Raw genomic sequence first — 20,744 nt, 5'->3', positions numbered from 1 at the left:
TGTTGTGCATCTTTGGGTTTAGCTTCCTCCCAAAGGAGTCCAAGCTCTGAAATATTCATGACTGGAAGCACAGAGAAGCATAGCACGGCACATGGGATGCTCAGCAGTCACTTCAAAAGCACATGCCACTCTGAACTAAAACTTAGTGTAGGCACACATTTAGAAGCCTCTAAACACTTCCTTTCATCCACAACTAAAAAGTTACTTAAAAACAAAACCCCAAAGTTCTTCGAAGAGTCATTCCCTTCAAAAGTTCCCCACAGACAGCTGCATCTGTATGTTTTAGGCAAAGCTACTAAACTTTAAAGCAAATGCATCGAAACTTCAGGGGTTCTTCATTCCACGCGTATGCAAGTTTTCCACATAAGCCACAAAAAGAATCCATCCTGTTTTCCAGTTAAGGTAGTCCCAATGTTACCAAAGCCAAAGATAACCAAAGCTAAAGCCAGTCACCATCATCTAATGGATAATGGTATTAAAACAATTTACTAATGGGATTTGGATGCCTCAGTTGTACATTATAGTTACCACTCTTGCAACTCAGGTCAGTAGGAATGAAGTGATGGGAAACACAGGTACGGAATTCTGCTCTGGAAGTGGAATCAGCCAGCGAGCAGCAAGTTCAGTCATTTTATAAGGACCTGGAAGAGAACTACCACGCCTAAACAAAACAGAATACAGAACTGAATTGGCTAAATACACACATTCCTGGAAAAATTTTGCAACAAAACCACCAGTCTGTTGTTATGTAAGAAAACATTTCTTAGGCCTTTATTTACAAAAGCTTTAAAAACAAATACCCTCTGTTATGCAAATTATTTGTTGTTTAAAAAGGACCACCCGGTTACATCATTGTAACTCAATGAAAAAAGGTGTTTGATTTTTTGTTGTTAAGTACAAGGTAGAACAGAGTAATTTGGTGAACACTCGGGAGATTTGTCTACTATTGATTTCCATGTCAAACACGCACACACATACACGCACGCACACACAGGCACACAATGTTGCACATTCCATCATTTCAGGCTAGTATTTTAGCTATTCAATACCAAAAATCCTTCCTGCACAACTGCTCCGTACACATGCTATGCAGAGTTAAGAACATACTTTAGGGTCCTTTAAAACAATATATCTAAAATATATTGCTAAGATATACTCAAAAATAAACTAGCATTACACTCCTCAGGTAACTTTATTAGCTATAAGTTATTTATATGTTGTTGTTTTACAACAAATATCTGTAACATCTGTCTTCGTAGCAACTACAAAACCCCATGATTTAATTGTCCTTCTAATTCAATCAAATAGTAATTTTTTCAGATCTTTGGGTTTTATCTTCAACTAAACTTACTTTCAAAAATCATGAAATCAAGTACATAATAAATATGACTTCATAAAAAACATCTGAGGTGTACATTACTAGAATAAAAGCTAGCAAGTTAATCAAGGGAAGTGTGCCATTACAAAACTCCTACTATTCCAATACCCTTTGATGCTTATTGGCAAAAATGCTAAAGTCATAGCTGTTCTTTTCCTGAAGGGTGTAAAGCTGTTTTTTCAAGCTTCTTTCCCCCATCACAGAGCGGTTTTAAAGCAGCAAGCCAACCAGAAGTTGACATGTGCAGGATGCGTCTGAAGATGACTTGAACACTAGTAAAATAACAGTAGTTACTATGATTTCAGTAGTCTGTTGTGCTTCAACAAACGGAGGTTGTGCAGCAAGTCGTGGTCTGTGGGTTGAGATACCAAGGAAATACAGCATGAAGCTGTTTAACTTGGCAGATGATTGTTTTCTAGCTGAGGGCAAAAGAAAAACCAAAACAAAACTTCAAATAAAACAGAGGATCCGAGTCAGAGTCACTCTCTAAAGTGCAAATTTGATGGTCCACAATCTTGAATAGCTAAAACGCCTGCATACTGGAAGGAACAGACATGAAAGTGGAAGTTAGTTACAATCAGTGCCAGTTAATTTGGAGGCGGGAGGGGAAAGAGACAAAAACTAGATCATCAATATAGTTAAGTTTACCAGACTATTCATTATGATTTAACTTTCTCCTCTCTGCCACACTGATTCTATACATGCTTCTTTACAAATGGGCTAGTTACGAGGCCAAAACGTAATCCAGAAAATTTTACATATCAATATTAAGATCAAAATCTGTGATAAGAACAGTCAGGTTTAGTATGTAGAAAGGCAGAAAAGAAAGTGTGCTGAGAAAAGGGGAAAAAAAGCCTTATTGTCCAAGGGGTTCAACCAGAGATAAAACCTATATACAAGCATGTGGAGGTCAAAAAGATGGCCTTTCATTTCATGTCATGACTGTTTGTTGGCTTCTTCTTCATATGCATTTCCTGTGCCGTTTTGTACATAAGATGACCCCGAACCAAGGCCATATAAGTGGCCACAATATTTGGCATCGTCAATGTGATCTTCAAAGAACATCTAAAAAGTTAAGACAGACACAAATTATTGGCAAAGAAAAGGCTCAGTTTAAACAACTATAGAAAAGCTTTAAAATGTTACTTTCTTTTTAACATCAGACACCAAATCCCAAGGCGCAAAAGTTAATATAATTAACACAGTAACGCACTTAATCTCAACACATTACCAAAATGTGCTACATGACATGATTCTTTAAAGTAAATCTGCCAAGGAATACAATCAGCCCTCCTGTGCACCTTTCCTGATGAAATGGCCAAATGCAATGTGTTGGTAATTTTGTATTATCAGTTATCACTTTTCTGCAAGTTCAACAAAGATATTTCTCCAACTGATTTCTGCGGAGTTTCTTGCAACAGGCATGTGCTTGGCACTCATCTGTGCCCATACCCTACCTACACCTCAGCGCTGCGATTTTCGTCATGCTCTGTCTTTAAATGGAGGTATGCCCTGACGTATACTATAGAGGTTTGGGGGCAGGGACAATGTTTGATCACAACACCCATTACAGAGTTTAGAGAAATGCAGAAAGATGCATTTCCAGCTAGCTCCTCACAGAGGGTGACTTTATTTAATAAGGAACAGCAAAATTAAAGTAAATGCCATACTAAGACTGCATTTACACCTCGCAAGTCTTAACTGCAAACAGAACCTTTCAGTGGAAGACACATGAAACCCCGTAATATTCTGATATTGTGTGAAGACACACATGTACGCAAAAATTTTTTACCCTAAAAACTTGACAGCAACCCTGGATATCCCAGTGGTTAACATTCTGAGTCATCACCAGAATCATGCAGAAGCAGGGTGAATGCAATACACAGTCTAAATGCAGAGGACTGCATATACCACACAAGCTGAAAACTTCCTTCAAGCTTTGCTCTTAGCAGCATGGTCTGAACGGAAGGTTCTGTACTGCAGGAATTGGAGACCTCAATCAAAAGTTTTAAAGCCCCTAGCAGTTCTCGAAGAAATAAACAGGTAGGAAAACCCTAGAACAACAGCTCTACTGTAGTAGTATCAGTATTTAAGTATTTCTGAGGGGGGGGGGGGGAATCAGTAACTTTTTGGCTGGCCCTCCAATACCCAGCAAGTTGCAACTCCAGCACAGCAAGTAGTAACAACATTTTATACTTCCAAAAGCATTGAAATGAAACTTTTTCACTCAAACTTATTGTTAAACAATGAGCTCTACTGAAGAGGCTTTAAAAATACACATTAAATCTATTTCCTCTGCTGACTGCTGTACCCTTATTTAGAAATGCTGTATTTGCAAAGAATCTCTGAAAGTACCGAAAAAAATCATCATCGTTAATCTATCTCTGTTGGCTTATTTAAACAAGTGTTTTGCACTAAAACCCCCTCAGATTTCTACTTTTCCCAATAACAGCTTTTGGTGAACAAATTCAAGCAGCTAATCTGCCATCTAACACAAATGGCACCTCATTAAAGAAACAATCATAGGTTTCAACCTTTTCCTCTCCAAGCCTAAGATACTGCCTTTCCAGTTAGTTATGTTTATCATACACACATTTCCCCTTCCCCTTTATTTGCTCTGGATTTTGTTTCAAATTAAAGAGTGAAAGATTAACAATACCAGGCAGATGGCAGCGAGCCACGCTGGGCTTGGACTGCACCAGAAACGCAGTCCTCTCTATTGCATCTGCAGCCCATGGCCCGCTTGTAACTGTGGGTCCCAGCTGAGGCAGAACAGCGTGTTAAGATGAGCACACCAGCTTCAGTCACAGCATTTATTTTTTACCTGTTCTCTCACCAGTATTTGTCAGAAACTTGTGGTCATTTTCTCCTTTATACAGAAGGTAGGTACCATAGCATACAATACTAAACCTTATTAAAAGATGACATTTGCTATTGCCATCTGTTTTGACATGGTAAATGACGCTGAATGCTGGCAGAATGCCACGTTCAGATGCACTGGCATTTGTCCAGTGCAACTGCTTTCCAGAAGAGGCCTGTTCAACATTTGTTTGCTCTGCTAAAGGAGAATATCTTCCTGCTGTATGCGGACAAGTAGCAAGGAAATAAGAAACTTTCAAGACCCGATTTCCCTTGCTGCAAACCTTGAATTGAGCAAAGCACAGATTAACTGAGGTTCTAAAAGATTATACTTCAGTCAATAGTAAAGGAACAAATGCATGGACATCTTCCACAGCAGCCTGAAAGTCAGTATTTAATATACCTGCAGCCTGGCACAGTCTAGAAACGGGAAGCAATACTCACTCAGAGCAGCTAAGCTGGGAATCAGCAGGGCTGGTTCACACTTACTCTGGGGAGTGCACAGGTGGTCTTATTTTTGTCAAGAGAAGTGGAACCCCTGAAGCCTTTCAGAGACCTCCCTAAAATATTGCAGACTTATCGGAATCAGCAATTCCATCTGACTATCACAGCACGTTACTATCATGGAGATAAACCCAATACATCCACCTACTTCTCTCATTTTGAAAAAGGCCATTCCTGTGAGTAAAGAATCAGATCCTGCCTGATGCTGTGGTCCTATCCTTTCCAGCTCTAACTGCTCAGCCACTTCTTGTAATCCACCCTGAAAAAGAAAACGTTCTTGTTAACTGCTGAAAAAAAAATAAATCAGAAAACTGAACAGCTATATTTGGGAAAAAATCCGTTACACAAGTCATACAACCTCAGGTATATTATAACAATTGCACAGTAGCTGAAACAGTCATCATAGTAGATAAATACACACCTGGATAATCAGACTTTCAGTATCAATAGAAGCATTAGAATTCTGTATCAGTATTGATTAAATAAAGCCACATCTGTGACCAACGGAACCACTACTCTCTCATGTTCCATCCTCTCCAGTAACCAGTTGTCATTACTTAGAGAAAACAATTTCTTCAAGATGCTGAAAAGAATGGCAACACTGAAGAAAACATGGTGTTCCTGCGCTCCTTCTATTCGAATGAAAATTTAGAAGGTAAAAACCTTGTTCTACAAACAGAAGGATTCGAGTGCTTAGAAACAAAGCACCCATATTGCCTCCATGTGTTAGTATCGAGGTTTCCTTTGCAACAGACATTTTTCTTTCCACTTACCTTTCAACAATTGAGGCATTTTCAACTTCCCTTCACAAAAACTGAGAATATCTTAAAGTATCTAGAAGACTACAGGGAGTCCACAAAAATGGTTTCTAAACACCTGCTCTGTAACAAGTGGTTAAGTCAAAAGAGGAAAAAAGTGCCCACTCCATCTCTACAAGACATTCTATCCCTCTTTAAAGTTTGTTTCATTAGCTGCCATAAGAGGACAGGGATAAAAACATGGGGGAGAATCCATCGCCTGCAACTATTTTCCAAGATACTGCAAATTCCATGGCCTAGCCAGCTTTTCTGTTAGAGATGTATATTTAGTAGTCATACATATAATGAAACCTACTGCTTAAAGAGTATATAAACATCTCACATAAAAAAAAAGGGAACAGTTTAAAACAGTCATTGCCTACTTTGAATGTTAATACATCGTTTAAAAGGACAGGCTGTGAAGCTGTAGACATCACTCCAAAGCTGCAAACCTACCTGCTCTTAAAAGTAAAACTTCTCCAGTTTCGAAGCAAATATTCCTCCCAACAAGCTTATGTCCCCTTAACTGCAGCGACTATATACACCTCTTTTAGTGCTCCCCAAACGGTAACGAAGCAAACCCATCAGAAGTTGATTTGGTTTTACACAGGTAACAGATCAGTTGCAGGAGAGACATGTTATACTGTAACTGCAATCTTTTAATGCTCTAAGTACATAATTTTGTACATCAATTCTTTCTGTCAATCATTAAGCCATAAAGCTACTGGAAATAAGACTAAAGCACATGCACATTCTTTAAGATCTAGGAAGATCAAAAAACCAAAGACAAAATCATTAGCGCTGCCACGATCTTTGCAACGTGAAAATGTTGCACAGAGGCAATGCTTTGAAAGACAGGCTGCCTAATATCCAAGTTCAACTTTCCTTGTACTCTTAACCTGTTTCAAGTACAGGAAGGAAAGCAGTAAGAGGCAAAAGCGTTACAGTCAAAGTTAAAACTTACAGAACAATAAAAGTAAAGTCTGCCCTCTAAATCAGATCAGACGCTATTAAAATTCCTGTGAATCTTACGGCAACAGGTTTGGGTCCAGGTTTTTTTTTTGTTTAAGAAGAGGGAAGCTTCAGCAATGATGTTTCTAAGCAATGTCAACAAACCAACATGAAAACCTCGTACTGGTAAAGCTAGTTTTATTCTAGCTTGAGCAGCAGCAATAGTTTACGGAAGTTTAAAATAAGAGTGAGTCTATACACCACATAGTTAAGCACTGAAGCTAGCTTGTTTTCTTTATGAGCTTGGATACAACATTTCAACACTGCAAACATGCTCAAGTTAGTTAACTGACATTGTCCAAAACGTGCTGCAGGTTGGTGGGCAGCACAGGAAGGTGCAACTCAGATACAAGTACGTTCTCTGCTTTCTAACTTCAATAATGAGCTGTTAGAGGTTAGCACCAGCAGTTAGGCCCACACCCTTCCAAGGCACCATTTCCTACACCTAAACCATCTACTTCCACAAGCTATGAAGCAGCAGTGCCATCAGGTTCTGCTAGCTGAAAGAACATCTAGCTTCAAATAACTTTGAAGAAAAAGCACTTAAGAATAAAAATCAGTAGCATCTACACAGCAGCTGCAAGCTCTGGAATGTAGACTTAGTAATTAAAAATTTACATTAACAGCAGCCTATAGAAAAATGCTCTGAAAATAGTGCTTTTAATGGTACATATCTATTTGTAAATACATCACACACCACTTGTGTGTGGAACTTAGTCTGTAACTGGAATAACTACGGAATAAAATTTGGTTGCCTCTGAAAATTAGTAGGCTATTGAAATTCTTTCAGACAAGACTTCTGCACTCCAGATAGAACATTTTACTCTTGGAGGAAGAGGACTATTTCCTAATTTTCAGAGCATCGGTCTTTCAAGGAAAGGCCACAGAATGATTTACACAATCACATAACCACAGTCAACACAAGACCCGTTCAAACTCTTGCTTCATGGCACTGGTAACAGAGTTCATTGTTCTGTACAAACCCCCGTATTAAAATCTAGTTTCCAACAAGGTCTGTAAGTCTACGTTACTTAGAGTTGCCATTACCATCAAAAAGTTTGCAGCTTTTCAGAGAAAAAGCAAGAGTTTAACCTATACTACGTTACTATCTCAAGTCGATTCCCAGTCTGCATGCCAGTAGAGTACATTCACACCCATGCAAGTTAAAGAGTAACATACTATAAATTCACAGACTACCTAATTCCACAATAACAGCATCAAACAGCTTCCCAATCCAGAAAGGTATTTCTGTTCTCAATGCCAAAAATTCTTTTTGGGGTCTGTGGGGGCAGGGAGTAGGTAGGGGACCTACAGCAGGTCAGTGACTTCCATATGAAAAGTTAAGACAAGTCAATAAAGGACAACTGCACAGCAGTTCAATTCACTGCAATTTAATAGAGATTGAAAGTGACACACATTAGGAGACAGTGCATGCATTTTTAGAGTCACAACACTGAACGTTTAGCAATTTGTTTCAGACAGCTACGCAGTACAGTACAAGTCCACCATCATTTCCTTGCTGGTAAATATGGAGGGGTAGGACAATTCACATCCCTTCCCCTGCTGATTACCAGCCTGCAGGTTAGGTGACAGGATCAAGATTTATTGCAGGAAAGCTGACCTTTTCAGCTCTGAAAAAGCAAAACGCTTATTCTTAAGCTTTGTTGAAATAAGACCTGTGAAGGCTTTTTTTTTTTTTCCCCCCCAAAAAAAAACCATTAGTGTCCTAAACAATACAGGCTACACACAACTGTTTTAATGAAATGACAGGAATTACAATCTCCTCCTTCCCAACCCCCCTGGGACTGTCACTCTGGAATGTTGACACAAAACATCATTCTGTCACCTTTCCTACATGGCTAAAGTTGGATTATGCTTTCTGTTCCTGTTAAGTGTGTTGCCATCACTAAGACACCAGATGCTTCATTCAGAGTAAGAAAGCGAAGGTGTTTTTTGTTTGGTGTTCCCCCCAATCCTCCCTTAAGACTTCTGAAGTTTATGAACATTTCATTTTTTCTTCTGGCCTCTGTACAAAAAAACCCAACAACTTGTTTCTACAACATGTTCTCTAATACTCAGCCATTTCCCCAGCTGATTACACCAATAACAACTCTAGATGAACACAGGTAGGTGTATTTTTCTTACTAACTGGAAGGGAGGTCTTAATTTTCAACATTAATTTGATTAACAACAGGATCCACACAATTTACTTCCCACACGAGTAGGCTGCTACTTAGAAGTAATACACTATTAGTTTATCTCAAAACCAAAGAGGACTACAAACCCCACACAGATCACTAGTTCAGCATGACACAGTGACAAGCGATGCCTTAGTTCGGATTTGGTTGTACTACAGTCAGTGTTCTCTTTTTCCTGCACGTTCTCATTAAGAAAGCCTAGAGAATTGAGTTACTTTCCATAAAAGCAGCAAGTCATTAATTGCCTCTGATGAACGATGCACCTCATTCCAGTAGCAGTCCAGACTGTTAAAAGTTCTTTGGCAAGTAAAGCTGTTAACAATCCCTGCAGCATCTTTCTTTCACTTGCTGTCTTCCCCTTCACAACCTTAAGTTCCAGTTTCCATTCCTCCTCCAGTCCAATAAAGCATCCAAATTTTATGTCTGATACAGTAAGCCAATTAGTAGCCCCGCTGGCCTGACACGAGAGATTGGTTTCTAGTACTGCATTTTTTTCTCCTAGAAGTCACATGTTGTCCCTGAACATACGCTGTTGTTTATCTTTCCTTACGGGGCCATCTGAAACATTCTTCGCTCCATTCCTCTTCCCAAGACACTTCCACAGCATCATCGTTGCAATTACCTTTGCCAAGGCGACTGCAGTCCTTTAGTGGACTGCACAATGAGGAAATAAGATTACATGAAACCCATCAATTCTTATAGCTTAAGAAGTGAAAGATTAATTCCAAACATGGGTTTATCATCTGTCAGCAAAAACCTGGCACTGCAAATATAGTATCAACATGTTATTTTTAACGGGTAAGAAGTTACAAAAATTGCTCCTGCCTCCTTCTATCAATAGCCTTTAATATTAAATATACAAAGCTTCAGACAGTGGTTAATAGGTATTACCAAAACAAAACCAGAAAACAAAAATATAAAACCTAAGTATTTTTAAGCACGAAGTACTCTGTCTTCAAACCCAAAATTTGTTCTGAGCCATTAATAAATTACCTACCTTCAGATTTTTGCAGCTCTTCATGAGATATTTTACATCGTAAATGACGGGGAAAAACAATCGCAGTATCTCAAAGAAGTCCAGCTCTTCTTCAGGTAAATTAGAGTTTGTCAGGATTTTGATTAGATAGCCGAAGTCATATCCGCTGCAAATTAATATCAAAAACAATATAAGCACATAACTTAGAAGCATCCTTCTCACTTCCTACAAGACTTTATTACACATTAACCGGCCATTTTGCTTAATTTTGATGCAATTAAGACTGACTCTCACAAAAGACTAAACCTCAGTGCAAACGGCCCCATTGCACATTCCAGAGAAAACATTTTAATTTAGTCTTAATGAGGCCAAGTGAAACAGCAAACAGATCTGCCTAGAGGAGTTTCTCTAAATCCTGAAACAAGGTAGTGCTGCTGGGGCTTCATCTGGTAACAAAAACTTACAGAAAGACTCCTAGCTGTTTCCTTTGACACAGACTAGAATTTCTCACTACAAACTGAGCAACGACAGAGACTTCTGCAGTTTTTGAAAACTGAAAGATTCAAGAGTTTCCAGAGCAAACCCATGTTTATGTCTGGAGGCAAGTTTCACCCTCAGCAGCTAAGAAAAGGTGACTGTCTTTCAACTTCCCCAGTTAAATCAGCACAGTCAGACAACTGAAACCTTTAATAGCTTGTAAATGATTACTCTTTTTGGAGGCAAGGACAGAGTAAATTGAAAAAATTTTGTGTGCATGCGTAAGTCAGCAGAAAGCAGCAAGATAACAGAGCATTACAAGTTTGGTAGAAGAAGCTGAGTGTGTGCGTGGTGGAGAGAAGAGTTTGGAAAGACCTTCTCAATAGCTTGACTGAGGAAGGAGGAGGACACAGGAATGAGGTATGGCAGTAAAAGGGGAAAATATACTTTTACAAAGGGTTATGAGAGGAAACAAAGGATTTAAAGCACAGGAAAGACAGATGCTAAATATTAAGCTGGACTGAACACCCCAACAAAAAGCAGTGATAACTAGTTATCTTTTTTCCCTAGGAAGGCAGAAATTACACAACAGATTATTCACGATCTGATCGTGAATCAGACTGGTTCTGATCCCTTGTACTTGCAGGACTGCTCATGCACAAACGCACAGAGATAGACAGGGGACTGATGTTCTCTTGGTTATTAGGTCTGCATCGAACCAAATCAGTTCCTAGACTTCGCTAACATGGAATTTTAAAAATGCCCATACTAACAAAAATTGAGACATGCAGTGTGGCTGCCTCTACTGAAGGCTGCATCAGTTTTGCTGCTTGAAGTTTAGCATATAGCTGAGAGAATTCAAGTGAACTGGTGGTCACCACAGACTCCGAATTCCCAGTTTAAGACTTCATGTTTGTTCTTGGTTATAGGAGGATCATACTTAAACCCAAGAATTTAGCAACGTGGTGAATACTGACCTAGATCACTGCGATGAACTAGAACTCTGAGATCAGCAATACAGAACACAAATCAGTTAAGAGCCCTGTACTACTGATACCGTGGATATTTAGCACGCACAAAGAACGGTGACTTCTGATGTAGCTCAAGGCTTTAGCTTGCCTACTCAATGTGAAGAGGATTGTTTTTTCTACCTTTTGTATACAATGGGATTCTCTGCGTTATCTCTATCTTAAGAATTTCTAGACAAAGGGTAGGAAGTCTTGAATATACTGGGAATGAATGGTTTGCTAGAAGTCCATTAATGCAAAATATACAAAAAGTACAAACTATTGCAGTTCTCCCATGGGGGTTTCCAGTGCTCTGAACAGGAATTTCATGTCAAATGAATTCTGCACTGCATCTGGTGCTTTGAAGCTGTACTGGCAGCACTCCAATCTCCACAGCAGCAGCCACTGGCCAGGGAGCAAAGGAGTCAAAGATAAAGAAGGATTTCAGCCGAGTCTCACAAAGTAAAAACCTGTAGTATACTTGCAAAACAGTAGTTCAGAAGGTTAATTTTATTAGATCACCTATTGGGCCGGGAGGGAGGAAGAGATAGGGAAGCCTGTATCAGCATAAAGCCCTCTATAGAAAAAGAAAATAAAAGTGCCACATGAGCAAAAAAGACTGTTCAGGATTAAGGAGACATATGACATGCTCCTCTAGAGATTAGAGAGCTTATTAACTCCCTGAGTTCCTGACACCAGTCATCCTTGTGGCTCAAGTGTAACAGCCATATTAAAACCTTTACACTGAAGAAACAGTGTTCGTGCTCCTTTTCTTAAAAAAGTTATGTTTTTTACTCCCCTCCTCTTCCAAAAAACAAACACACACACAAAAAGATTAATTTACTATTTGTATTGAGAGGGAGCAGGCTATCACAAATTTGCAATTTCTACGAATAATCTCCCCCCTCCCTCCCCTGGAGATTGTAACAGATTCTTTCATTCTGGGTCTGCATGCAGAAAGAGGGAACAGTGGATTTAACAGGTATGACTACCCTTGCATGACAGCATTCAGTCAGGTATCTGTTCCTGGATCCCAAGCATGGGTTAGTTTTAGTGAGCTCAGCCAAATGATGTCTCACATTCTTTAAGTTCCACCTGCTGACACTTAGTTCCATTGTGCTCCTCCCTACAATCATCACAAACCACACTTTACTATCACAATGCAGTATCAAGGCATTTGCTTAATCTTTTTAGTATACTTTTCAGGGGTAGTATGCTACAGTCATCCAAGTTTACACAAACATAAGAACTGTTACCCCAATTCAAGACTAATACATACCTAGTTCAAAAATCTTTGAGTGACCACTGCTGAAAGCTAACAGAAGGGTAAGAAAGTCCAGCGAGCAATTACGGAATTACCTGCTCATTAAAGAAGTTTTCTTCTGATCCTTGAACAGGCAATTAGCAGTTGGTTTACACCCTGAAGCACATAGGCTTCCTTTCCTTGAAAAGCTTTCACCATTTCCACTATGATCACCTAAAGTTACTTAGTGCAGCTTGCCACAATCCCTGGAGCTATACATCAACTTAAACACCCTTACAGCCACGTTTCACTCTTTTTTTACTGAACAGGAACCGCTGTAGGCAACAAGGCCATAGAAAAGATCAAACATATCTGTATTTCTTTCCCTTACTATACGGAAATAATTCAGATAGCCCATTAACAATGACTTCTACTCAAGCACCAACCATCTCTGACATAAATCAAAACCTGACAGAGCTGAGAAAGCTTTACTTCATTTTATAACTGGCTAACAGAAATGAGCCAACAGATCAAATTTTTCTGAATTCAGTTAGACACACATGATTATTGAAGTAGAATAGCTTGGAACTTTCCAGATTCCCAAAACCCTCTGGGTTAAGAGACATGTTTGCACAGAGCCTCCAAAGGTAGACTGAGGAGGCTGCACACAGGTGAACACTCAAAGCTTCAGCAGACCAATCAACTGAACAGCCACAAAAGCAGCATCTGAGCTGTTCTGTTTTATAATTCGTTAAGACTGCCAAAACACTGAAGCTCTCTTGACTGTGACAAGAATCAGGAATCCTGGGCTTTTCCCTTCTCTTCCATCAACTCAAATACATTTTAAACACACACAAAAAAAATTGTTATATACGGCAACTGCATCAACCTGTGACAGTGCAAATGTTTCTTTGCTCATGCCTGGCAGAACTGCAGGTCCACACAGATTTGCCAATAGGTCAGGATGCCAAGGGAGCTACATCAAACACAGAGATGAAATGCGCACAAATGAAATTATCTGAGAACCTAAAAGCTTAGAAGCAAGCTATGTAAGAGTTCAAGGAAATCAAAGACTGGGAAATGAAACTAAAACATAACCTCACAATGAGAAGGAAGTAATTCCCCTCTGCCCACTTCCTAAGAAACTCATAAATTTTGAGGGTTAGTAGAGATTAAAGCATTTTAAGGAAATAGCTGCTGACTGTGCTATTGCTGCTATCAAGCACAGTTTTTCCAGTAGTCAAAGAAATATTGCAAGGAAAGTCTACATGAAAAATTTTCAAATGAGCTCTCCCCCTGTTTAACTTTCCAATGGTAGAACATAATCAGCCCAAGACACATTTAGAAACAGCTGTTTACTGTTCTTTGTGGCACATTTTATGTGACCCAAACTCATTTATAGCTTTGTGCCATCTTAGCTTCCTCAGAACGTAACCCACCACCCCAGGGTTTTGTGCTGCAGATGGTAACAACATGCTCTGTCAAGCACAAAAGCCTTTAAAACACTCTCTGACTTGAAGCAGGCTTGCAGATAATCAATGTTTGACAAACACTTGCTGGAATAGCTGTCTTCAGAGGATTTCTGAAGACATTTTCAGTCAAGTACACAACAGAAACTCATTTTAATACAGACGACACTGGACTTTTAATAAAGCCATCCCAAAAACCCTCCACAAGCTGCACTAGCTAAAATGGTATTATTGCACATAGTATACACTACACTTCAACCAGCATACTAGTTGGGAATCACGCACAATCAATATAATTATGCTTTAAAAAGAATCTCTAGTGTAGAAATGGCTCAGGTATTCTTTTGCTAGGATAGCTTACCCTGGGCCCTTAAAGCTATCATGCAATATTCAAAAACCACCACTTTGTAGCTGTAGCTGCTTCTACGTGGCAGTGTCTGTTGATGTACCGGTCACACACCTAACATGCCTCTGCGCCCCTTCTCCTGAACCATCCAAGTTACTTTACTGTAGTCAAGTGTAAATCACAAATACACATGTAAGAGCCTATAATAATGGGTTTAAGAAGTTGAAAGGAACTTAATTCACTAATTTAGCCTTTGTAGTTATTTTTGACACAGTTCATGGCATTCTTGTTCCAGTACTTTTCCCCAGGGTGCTACCCTAGTAGCAAGAGAGCAAGAGTAAGATTATTTTGGAGTCATATTGTGAGTTGAAACAGCTGCAAGTGGAAGATCTAGGCAGATTAGGTGACAAGCATACTCAAAAGAGGATTCTTTTTTTTTTTTAACTGTCTCTTCTTTTTTTCTCCCCTCCCTGTGGGAAGGTAGTCTAACACTTTCTACAGAGCAAGTCAAAATGATGACTTCTGCAACAGGCTGTTATATGCACTTTCTACTACTATTTTACATTCCTTGCTGAAGCAATCCTTATTTTTCAGTTGGTTAGTAACATAAACATTTCTCTAATTCCATGTGACTTTCTCTCCTCCAAACCCCCCTCCAAGATTTAATACTTAAAGATGAAGAATTTGTGTTTTTTCTAATTTAGTCATCTCCATATTACCACCTACTACCAATGTAGCATGCATGATAGGAATAAGGCTGTAAGGAAACGGCTAGTCTCAACTAGAGATTCAACTACCTTTGTTGACTTGCTTGGCAGCCAGCATTTAAGATGTCAACTTGATGTCACTACATAGCAACAAGCCTTTAAAGACACTGTTGCTTGCAAAAAGTGCAAAATACCTCTGGCATATAGTTGACTATACAATGACTACTGCCTGAGTTTTAAAGTGTTAGATCTTACTAACACCCAAAGATCTTTTGCAACTTGATAGATTAGCATTCGCATTTCTGTTTCTACTTGGAAGATGAGTTCCTGTGATGGAATAAATAGTAAAATATATTAATTACTGCAGCTAGAATTAAGGCTTATCAGAGCTCTCCTTCCAAACAGTAATTTTCAGCTGTCCAGATTATCAGGAGATTAAAAACAAATTTAAAAGTGCTTTATAAAACTCTTCACTGATAAGTCTGCAGTCTCTCCCATGAGACAAACAATATTTGCTCACGAATCACTTAGGAATAGTTTGCTTTTATCGTTGTTATTATTACTTGCACGTGTGATACTAAAACTTACAGTGCCACCTGCTGGGTTAGGAGTTTCATGGTTTTCTGGTTTACTGTTCCCTGGTTCCAGCATAAACACCAAAAACAAAACACCAGTATAACCCTGCATGGCCTATACTTCTGATACAGAATGGTGCTATAGGTATTACAGCAGAAATATTTTCTAAGTCTTGCCAACCAAGATATACCACTCAACACAATATGCGAAATCCAAGCTCTCGAACTCAATAATCAAAATTGAAAACACAAATACTTAACATGCAGAATTTACCTGTGAAAGGAAAGCCACTTGACTCCTTCACACAGTACAACTCCTGATGTCATAAGCAGTTCCGCAAAGTACTGTGTCTCAATTCCTTCTTCTTCATGCTTTTTAAACTGAATACCAGATGTCGTCAACAGTTCGATAGAGTCCTGGGCATACATATCTTCTCTAGAGAAAGAGAAAGGAAAAGTAAAAAGCTCAAGTGATTACAAACCTAGCGATATTTCTTTTTTGCTGTTCATTCCACAGACTTCACCAGGATAGAGCAGGAACAATTTGACTTTGTTCTGTGATAACTGCAGAACCAACCAACTAGCATTTCACCATTCCCAGCACCTCCATTCTCACCCTCTTCATAATTATCTAGTTCCTTCTACTCTTCCAGTTACCTAGAATTTCCCTTTCACAAATTCACAGAGGAAAGTGAACATATGAATGCAGCTATTTCAGCTAATAAGATCCATTACTTGAACTACACCAAATGTAAATGTTTAGACACATGCTCATCAAAGTTTCCTTCTCCCTGCAACTGGAAACTGAGTACCTGCTCCATTTAGTCGATCCTTAAAATTCAGATAGCCTAACGTTTTCTTTCTAAACAACCAACCTCAATTTTAATAGCCATGTTTTGGACCTGAAATTTAACAGAATAGAAAAAAATTCCTCCATGCCTTGTATGATCCCCTCTTATCCCTGTATTTATTCCCTTTACCACTAACATTTTTGAAAAGTCTTAAGGATTCTGTGATGAAATGGATGGTGGTCTTTCCCCCCCCCCCCAAGGTTTTATCTATAGCATCATAACAGATACACAGAATGGTTAACTGAAAAAACAAATGCAAAAGTGGGTCTATTTAGAAGATTATTTGCATTACTGTTCACAACATACTATTCCACAAAGTCTCTTCAGTGTAGCTTTCAGTTCTAATAAAAAAACAACCAAAACAAAACACAAATAACATAGACAAAACAACCAATATATCAAACAAATATTAGATTCGGTCATAAACTTAATATTCCTTATTCCTAATAGCAAGTCATCATTCAACAGAACACAGCTATGTTCTCAAGATGTGTTGTATTTTTTGCCTTCCCTCCCACACAGCTGCTCATTCCGTCTCCAGCTTTAAAGAAATTAGATTCCCAACACCTGTCTATCTCCATAACATATTAAAGAATTCATCCAAAACAAACATGCCTGTTTTACAAAACAAAATTTTAATTCTAGTTTGTTGCTCTGCACTAATCAGGTGGATAGTTAGTTTAGAGAAATATTTATGCTCTTTAAGAAGCACACTTGAACAAGATCTGGCTGGAACCACACAAAAAAAAATACCTTCTAGGAACAGCCAACAGCTGTTTTGCTTTAGGAGCAGAACACTTGGCATAGTGCCACTTCCCAAAAGGAAGTTTAGAAACAGACAAAAATAAGTCATTTCTTCACCCACGTGAAAAAAAGCAAACCCTCATGTTCCATGCAGCACTTACCTGGTTTACCTTTTTGTAAAAAATGCCCCCAGTGAACTAGTACCAAGTTAGTTAGGCGACTACCTGTATCTTGCCTTACTGAGCTGTCCTATCTATGCAGCATCTAGCACAAACAGATGGAAAACGACTTTTGTTTTCAGTTGCTTGACATTAAGTAGACCTTTGAAGGTCACTCAGAAAATAAAACATAACAGAGGCTCTTCTTCCCAGATCACAGTCTGGAATTTATTCATTCCTCCTCCTTCTCTGTAGTTAGCAGAGTTAGTGTATTCTTCTATCGAGACAGACAATAGATAACGTCTACCCAGCATTTATATGGCCAGGTAAGTTTAGAGATACCAAAATATCCAATTTGCACTTCCTTTTAAGAGGTGCTTCAAACAAAACTAAAAAGACTATGACATTCTTCAGACAAAATTGATTTGTGACAAGCCACAGGAATGCTTATTTCAACAAGCAGAAAGATCAAGGGAGCGCGCAGCAGATTTTTTCCTTTTAAGAACCCTGATTACTTTGAAAACAAGTCTTTTTATCTGCAGAAAATAAAAGGTCTGTTCTCTAAACCTCCTTTGTAGACTGCAGTTTTAACTCATGTATCTCAAGCTGTCCAGTGATCAGCTTGTAACACAACTGCCAAAAACCTAAAGCCTTCAACACATTTAGGTTTGAGAAGTGTTTGCACTGATAGGCAGGCCCTATGAAAACCAATTATGTTTACTTTGGGCAAAAAATTCAAGATACTACTAACCTCGTCAACTACCTGCTAAAGATATGATTAGAACTCCACCCCACATTAGAACTGTCTCATTCCGCTGGAACAGTTAAGTTGATCACTGATAAAAACCACATTGTGAAATAAGGTTCACAATACTATTCCCACAGATAGCAAAAATCTTTTTTTAAACGGGAAATATCAACTTTTAATTAATTTTGATTTTCAATTAACCAACACAATGCAGAACAAAAGTCTCCACAGGAGTTATGCTACAGAATCAATAATCCCTTTCAACCTATTATGGAAGAAAATTAAAATAAAGCAGCTTAATAGCATCAGTTGGTTTGAAAACACAAGAAAAGCTGCTGCAGTATTAAAAGGTTGGCAGTATTTTACCTAGAATATTATCTAGAACTTGATGTGAGTCTTTTAACAAGAACAATGTTATTTTAAAGAGAACAGAGCACAGTTTGGAACTTGCTGATAGCATTTGTAACACTCAGTAACTTTACTTTTTTTTCTTCACAAGTTGATATTTCCGATTTATAAAATATTCAAAGAAACAAGTGACTTCTGTAACAACTAGTAAGAGTTAAACCAAGTTAAGGTAGAAGCGCTCTGAAACATTAAATATGAGAAGACAGAGCTAAATCTTGCGCTAAGTATAAATGCCTTTTTAAAACTTCTATTGAAATTGCTTCGCATCGTTTTACCAAATTACCAACAGTAAGAGACTACACAGAAGTGAGGGAAGAAAACACATGTTCAGCTGACAAAAGTTTTCCTCACATAAAGAATCTATGGTATTCCAATCAGACAGAAAGAGTTGTTATAGCTTTCACAACTTGTAATACATTTCAGTAAGCCAGAAACATACATTCAACAGCACAGACATTTAACACTTACGTTAAATTAAATTTAAAATTAAACTGCCAAGTTGAAGTTCCTGGAGGGTATTCTCCTTGCTCGTTCATAAATGTCAGTCCTAGCTGAATTATTTTTAGCAAGTCTACATTGCAGCGTAGTAACTGGTACTGATAGTCTGCATTGCTCCTGAATTCTCCAATAGGCCTTGCAACTACTCCTGGGAATTCTGTATCCTGTAAGAACAGAATTAAAACTTCAACTTCAATAAAAAATTACCTTGACCATTTTTAATAAAACATATTTTAAGCATCTAACAGTTTAATAGCTGAGGAGCACTGTGTGTAGATTTAGCTTTCAAAAAGGCAATCGATTAGGCTACTCATGCTCCTACAGCATTAGTTCAACATTAAGAATCCATTATTCTTTCAATGAAAAGTGATGAACAAGTTTATAGCTTCGTTTTACTAACATAAGATTAAGTAAACACTTTTTTTCCAGTAACGTGCCAGATAAACATGAAGTGCCCACCTACCATAGCTACATAGTTATACTTCCGTATAACTTGGCGAATTTTCTTCATCTCTTCATCCAAGTTACAAGCCCAAACTTCACAGATTCTTTGGCTATGGTCTACGGTAGCTGCTGGCATAGTGGGGGGCTTTAGAGACCATACATCAAAAGTTACACTTGACCGAGGATCAGTTTCATAAAGAGAACTTTATATTTTTAACCTAAGACACAAAGAAAGTATCAAAGCGTAAATTTTTATTCTTCATAAATCCTAAACGATACTTAAAACACCAGGATCGAGCTTTACTCTTCAGAATTTCATAAAAGCAACACAACATCACCACCGATACGATGTCAACTTTAGTTGGGGGAGCTCAGATTACTATCAGGATCTAAAACCCTACGATTTTGTTACTAACTTTATCTCTCGCACAAAGCCAGGCAAACCAGCAAGGCGCACTAGTTCAACAGACAACAGCGATACCTGAGCCCACAAGCGTTAACTCCCCCCCGGCTTCGAAGAGCAGCACGTTCCTGCGGATCCCGCGGCTGCGCGCAACATGAAACGAAGCGGCAAAGCGACTGTTAGCGCCACGCCAGGCTGGGGGGCACTGCGGACGAGAAACGGCCGCCCAAGCGTGCGCCTCCCCGGGCAACAGGGGCTCTTCCAGCTCGTTACGGGCCGCACCAAACCGGCGAGGGGAGCCAAGGGCCCGAACCGCAGCGCGAACGCCTCGGACCCGCGCCCCGCCTGGGCTCCCGGGCGCCTCCCTGCGCGTACGGGGCCTCAAGAGCGCCCGCGGCGCCGAGGAGCCCGCCCCGCACGGCGGCGCCTCTCCACGGGGGCAACTGGGGCGAGGCCGGCCCGGCTCACGCCCCCCGGCCCCGACCCAGCGCGGACAGGCTCCGCTCCCGCCCCCGCCGGCAGCCGCGCGGCCCGCCAAGCCATCCCCCCGCGGGCCGTAGCGGCTGCCGGCCGGGCCGCAGGGCCTCCGCGGGGCTGCCTCGGGCCCGAGCGGGTCACGGCTAGGCCGAAGGGAGAGGGGTACCGGGCAGCTCTCGGGCCGCTCCCCCCGCCCACCCCCGCCCCCCGCTCACTCACGCTGTCGGCCGGGCCGGGCCGGGCCGCGGCGGGTCTGGCGAGGCCCCGCGGCGGCCCCCGACGCCCCACAGCCGCCAGTCGCCGCGCGAGACGCAGGAAGCGCTGCCCCCGCCGCACAAAGCCATTACATCATCGCCGCGCCGCGGCCTTTCCCCCCTCACCTCTGACCGGCGGCGGGGGCGCCAATCACCGGCCGCAGCGCCCTCCCTCCGCCCCGCCCCCTCTCCTCCGCCCCGCCACGGCGCGG

At 40.1% G+C, this 20,744-nt stretch overlaps 1 protein-coding gene across 3 annotated transcripts; it reads right to left on the bottom strand.

Moving 5' to 3' along the window:
* Nucleotides 1–741: 741 nt before the first annotated feature.
* CNOT7 (CCR4-NOT transcription complex subunit 7) lies at nucleotides 742–20,673 on the bottom strand. Of its 3 annotated transcripts, none has more exons than XM_037382337.1 (7): nucleotides 20,659–20,673; nucleotides 19,418–19,616; nucleotides 18,925–19,118; nucleotides 15,822–15,983; nucleotides 9,745–9,889; nucleotides 4,890–5,000; nucleotides 742–2,443 (listed from the first exon to the last, which is right to left on the bottom strand). In XM_037382337.1, the coding sequence occupies exons 2-7, from the start codon at nucleotides 19,532–19,534 to the stop codon at nucleotides 2,315–2,317; spliced, it is 858 nt and encodes a 285-aa protein (XP_037238234.1). In that variant the 5' UTR covers nucleotides 19,535–19,616; nucleotides 20,659–20,673; the 3' UTR covers nucleotides 742–2,314. The 3 variants fall into 3 exon arrangements, with proteins under 3 accessions (XP_037238234.1, XP_037238228.1, XP_037238239.1); XM_037382331.1 differs by lacking the exon at nucleotides 20,659–20,673 and adding an exon at nucleotides 20,498–20,627; XM_037382342.1 differs by lacking the exon at nucleotides 20,659–20,673 and adding an exon at nucleotides 19,880–19,894.
* Nucleotides 20,674–20,744: the final 71 nt, after the last annotated feature.

Source organism: Falco rusticolus, chromosome 1, assembly GCF_015220075.1.
Source record: "Falco rusticolus isolate bFalRus1 chromosome 1, bFalRus1.pri, whole genome shotgun sequence".
Lineage (NCBI taxonomy): Eukaryota > Metazoa > Chordata > Aves > Falconiformes > Falconidae > Falco > Falco rusticolus.
This window is presented reverse-complemented; position numbering and strand designations above follow the sequence as displayed.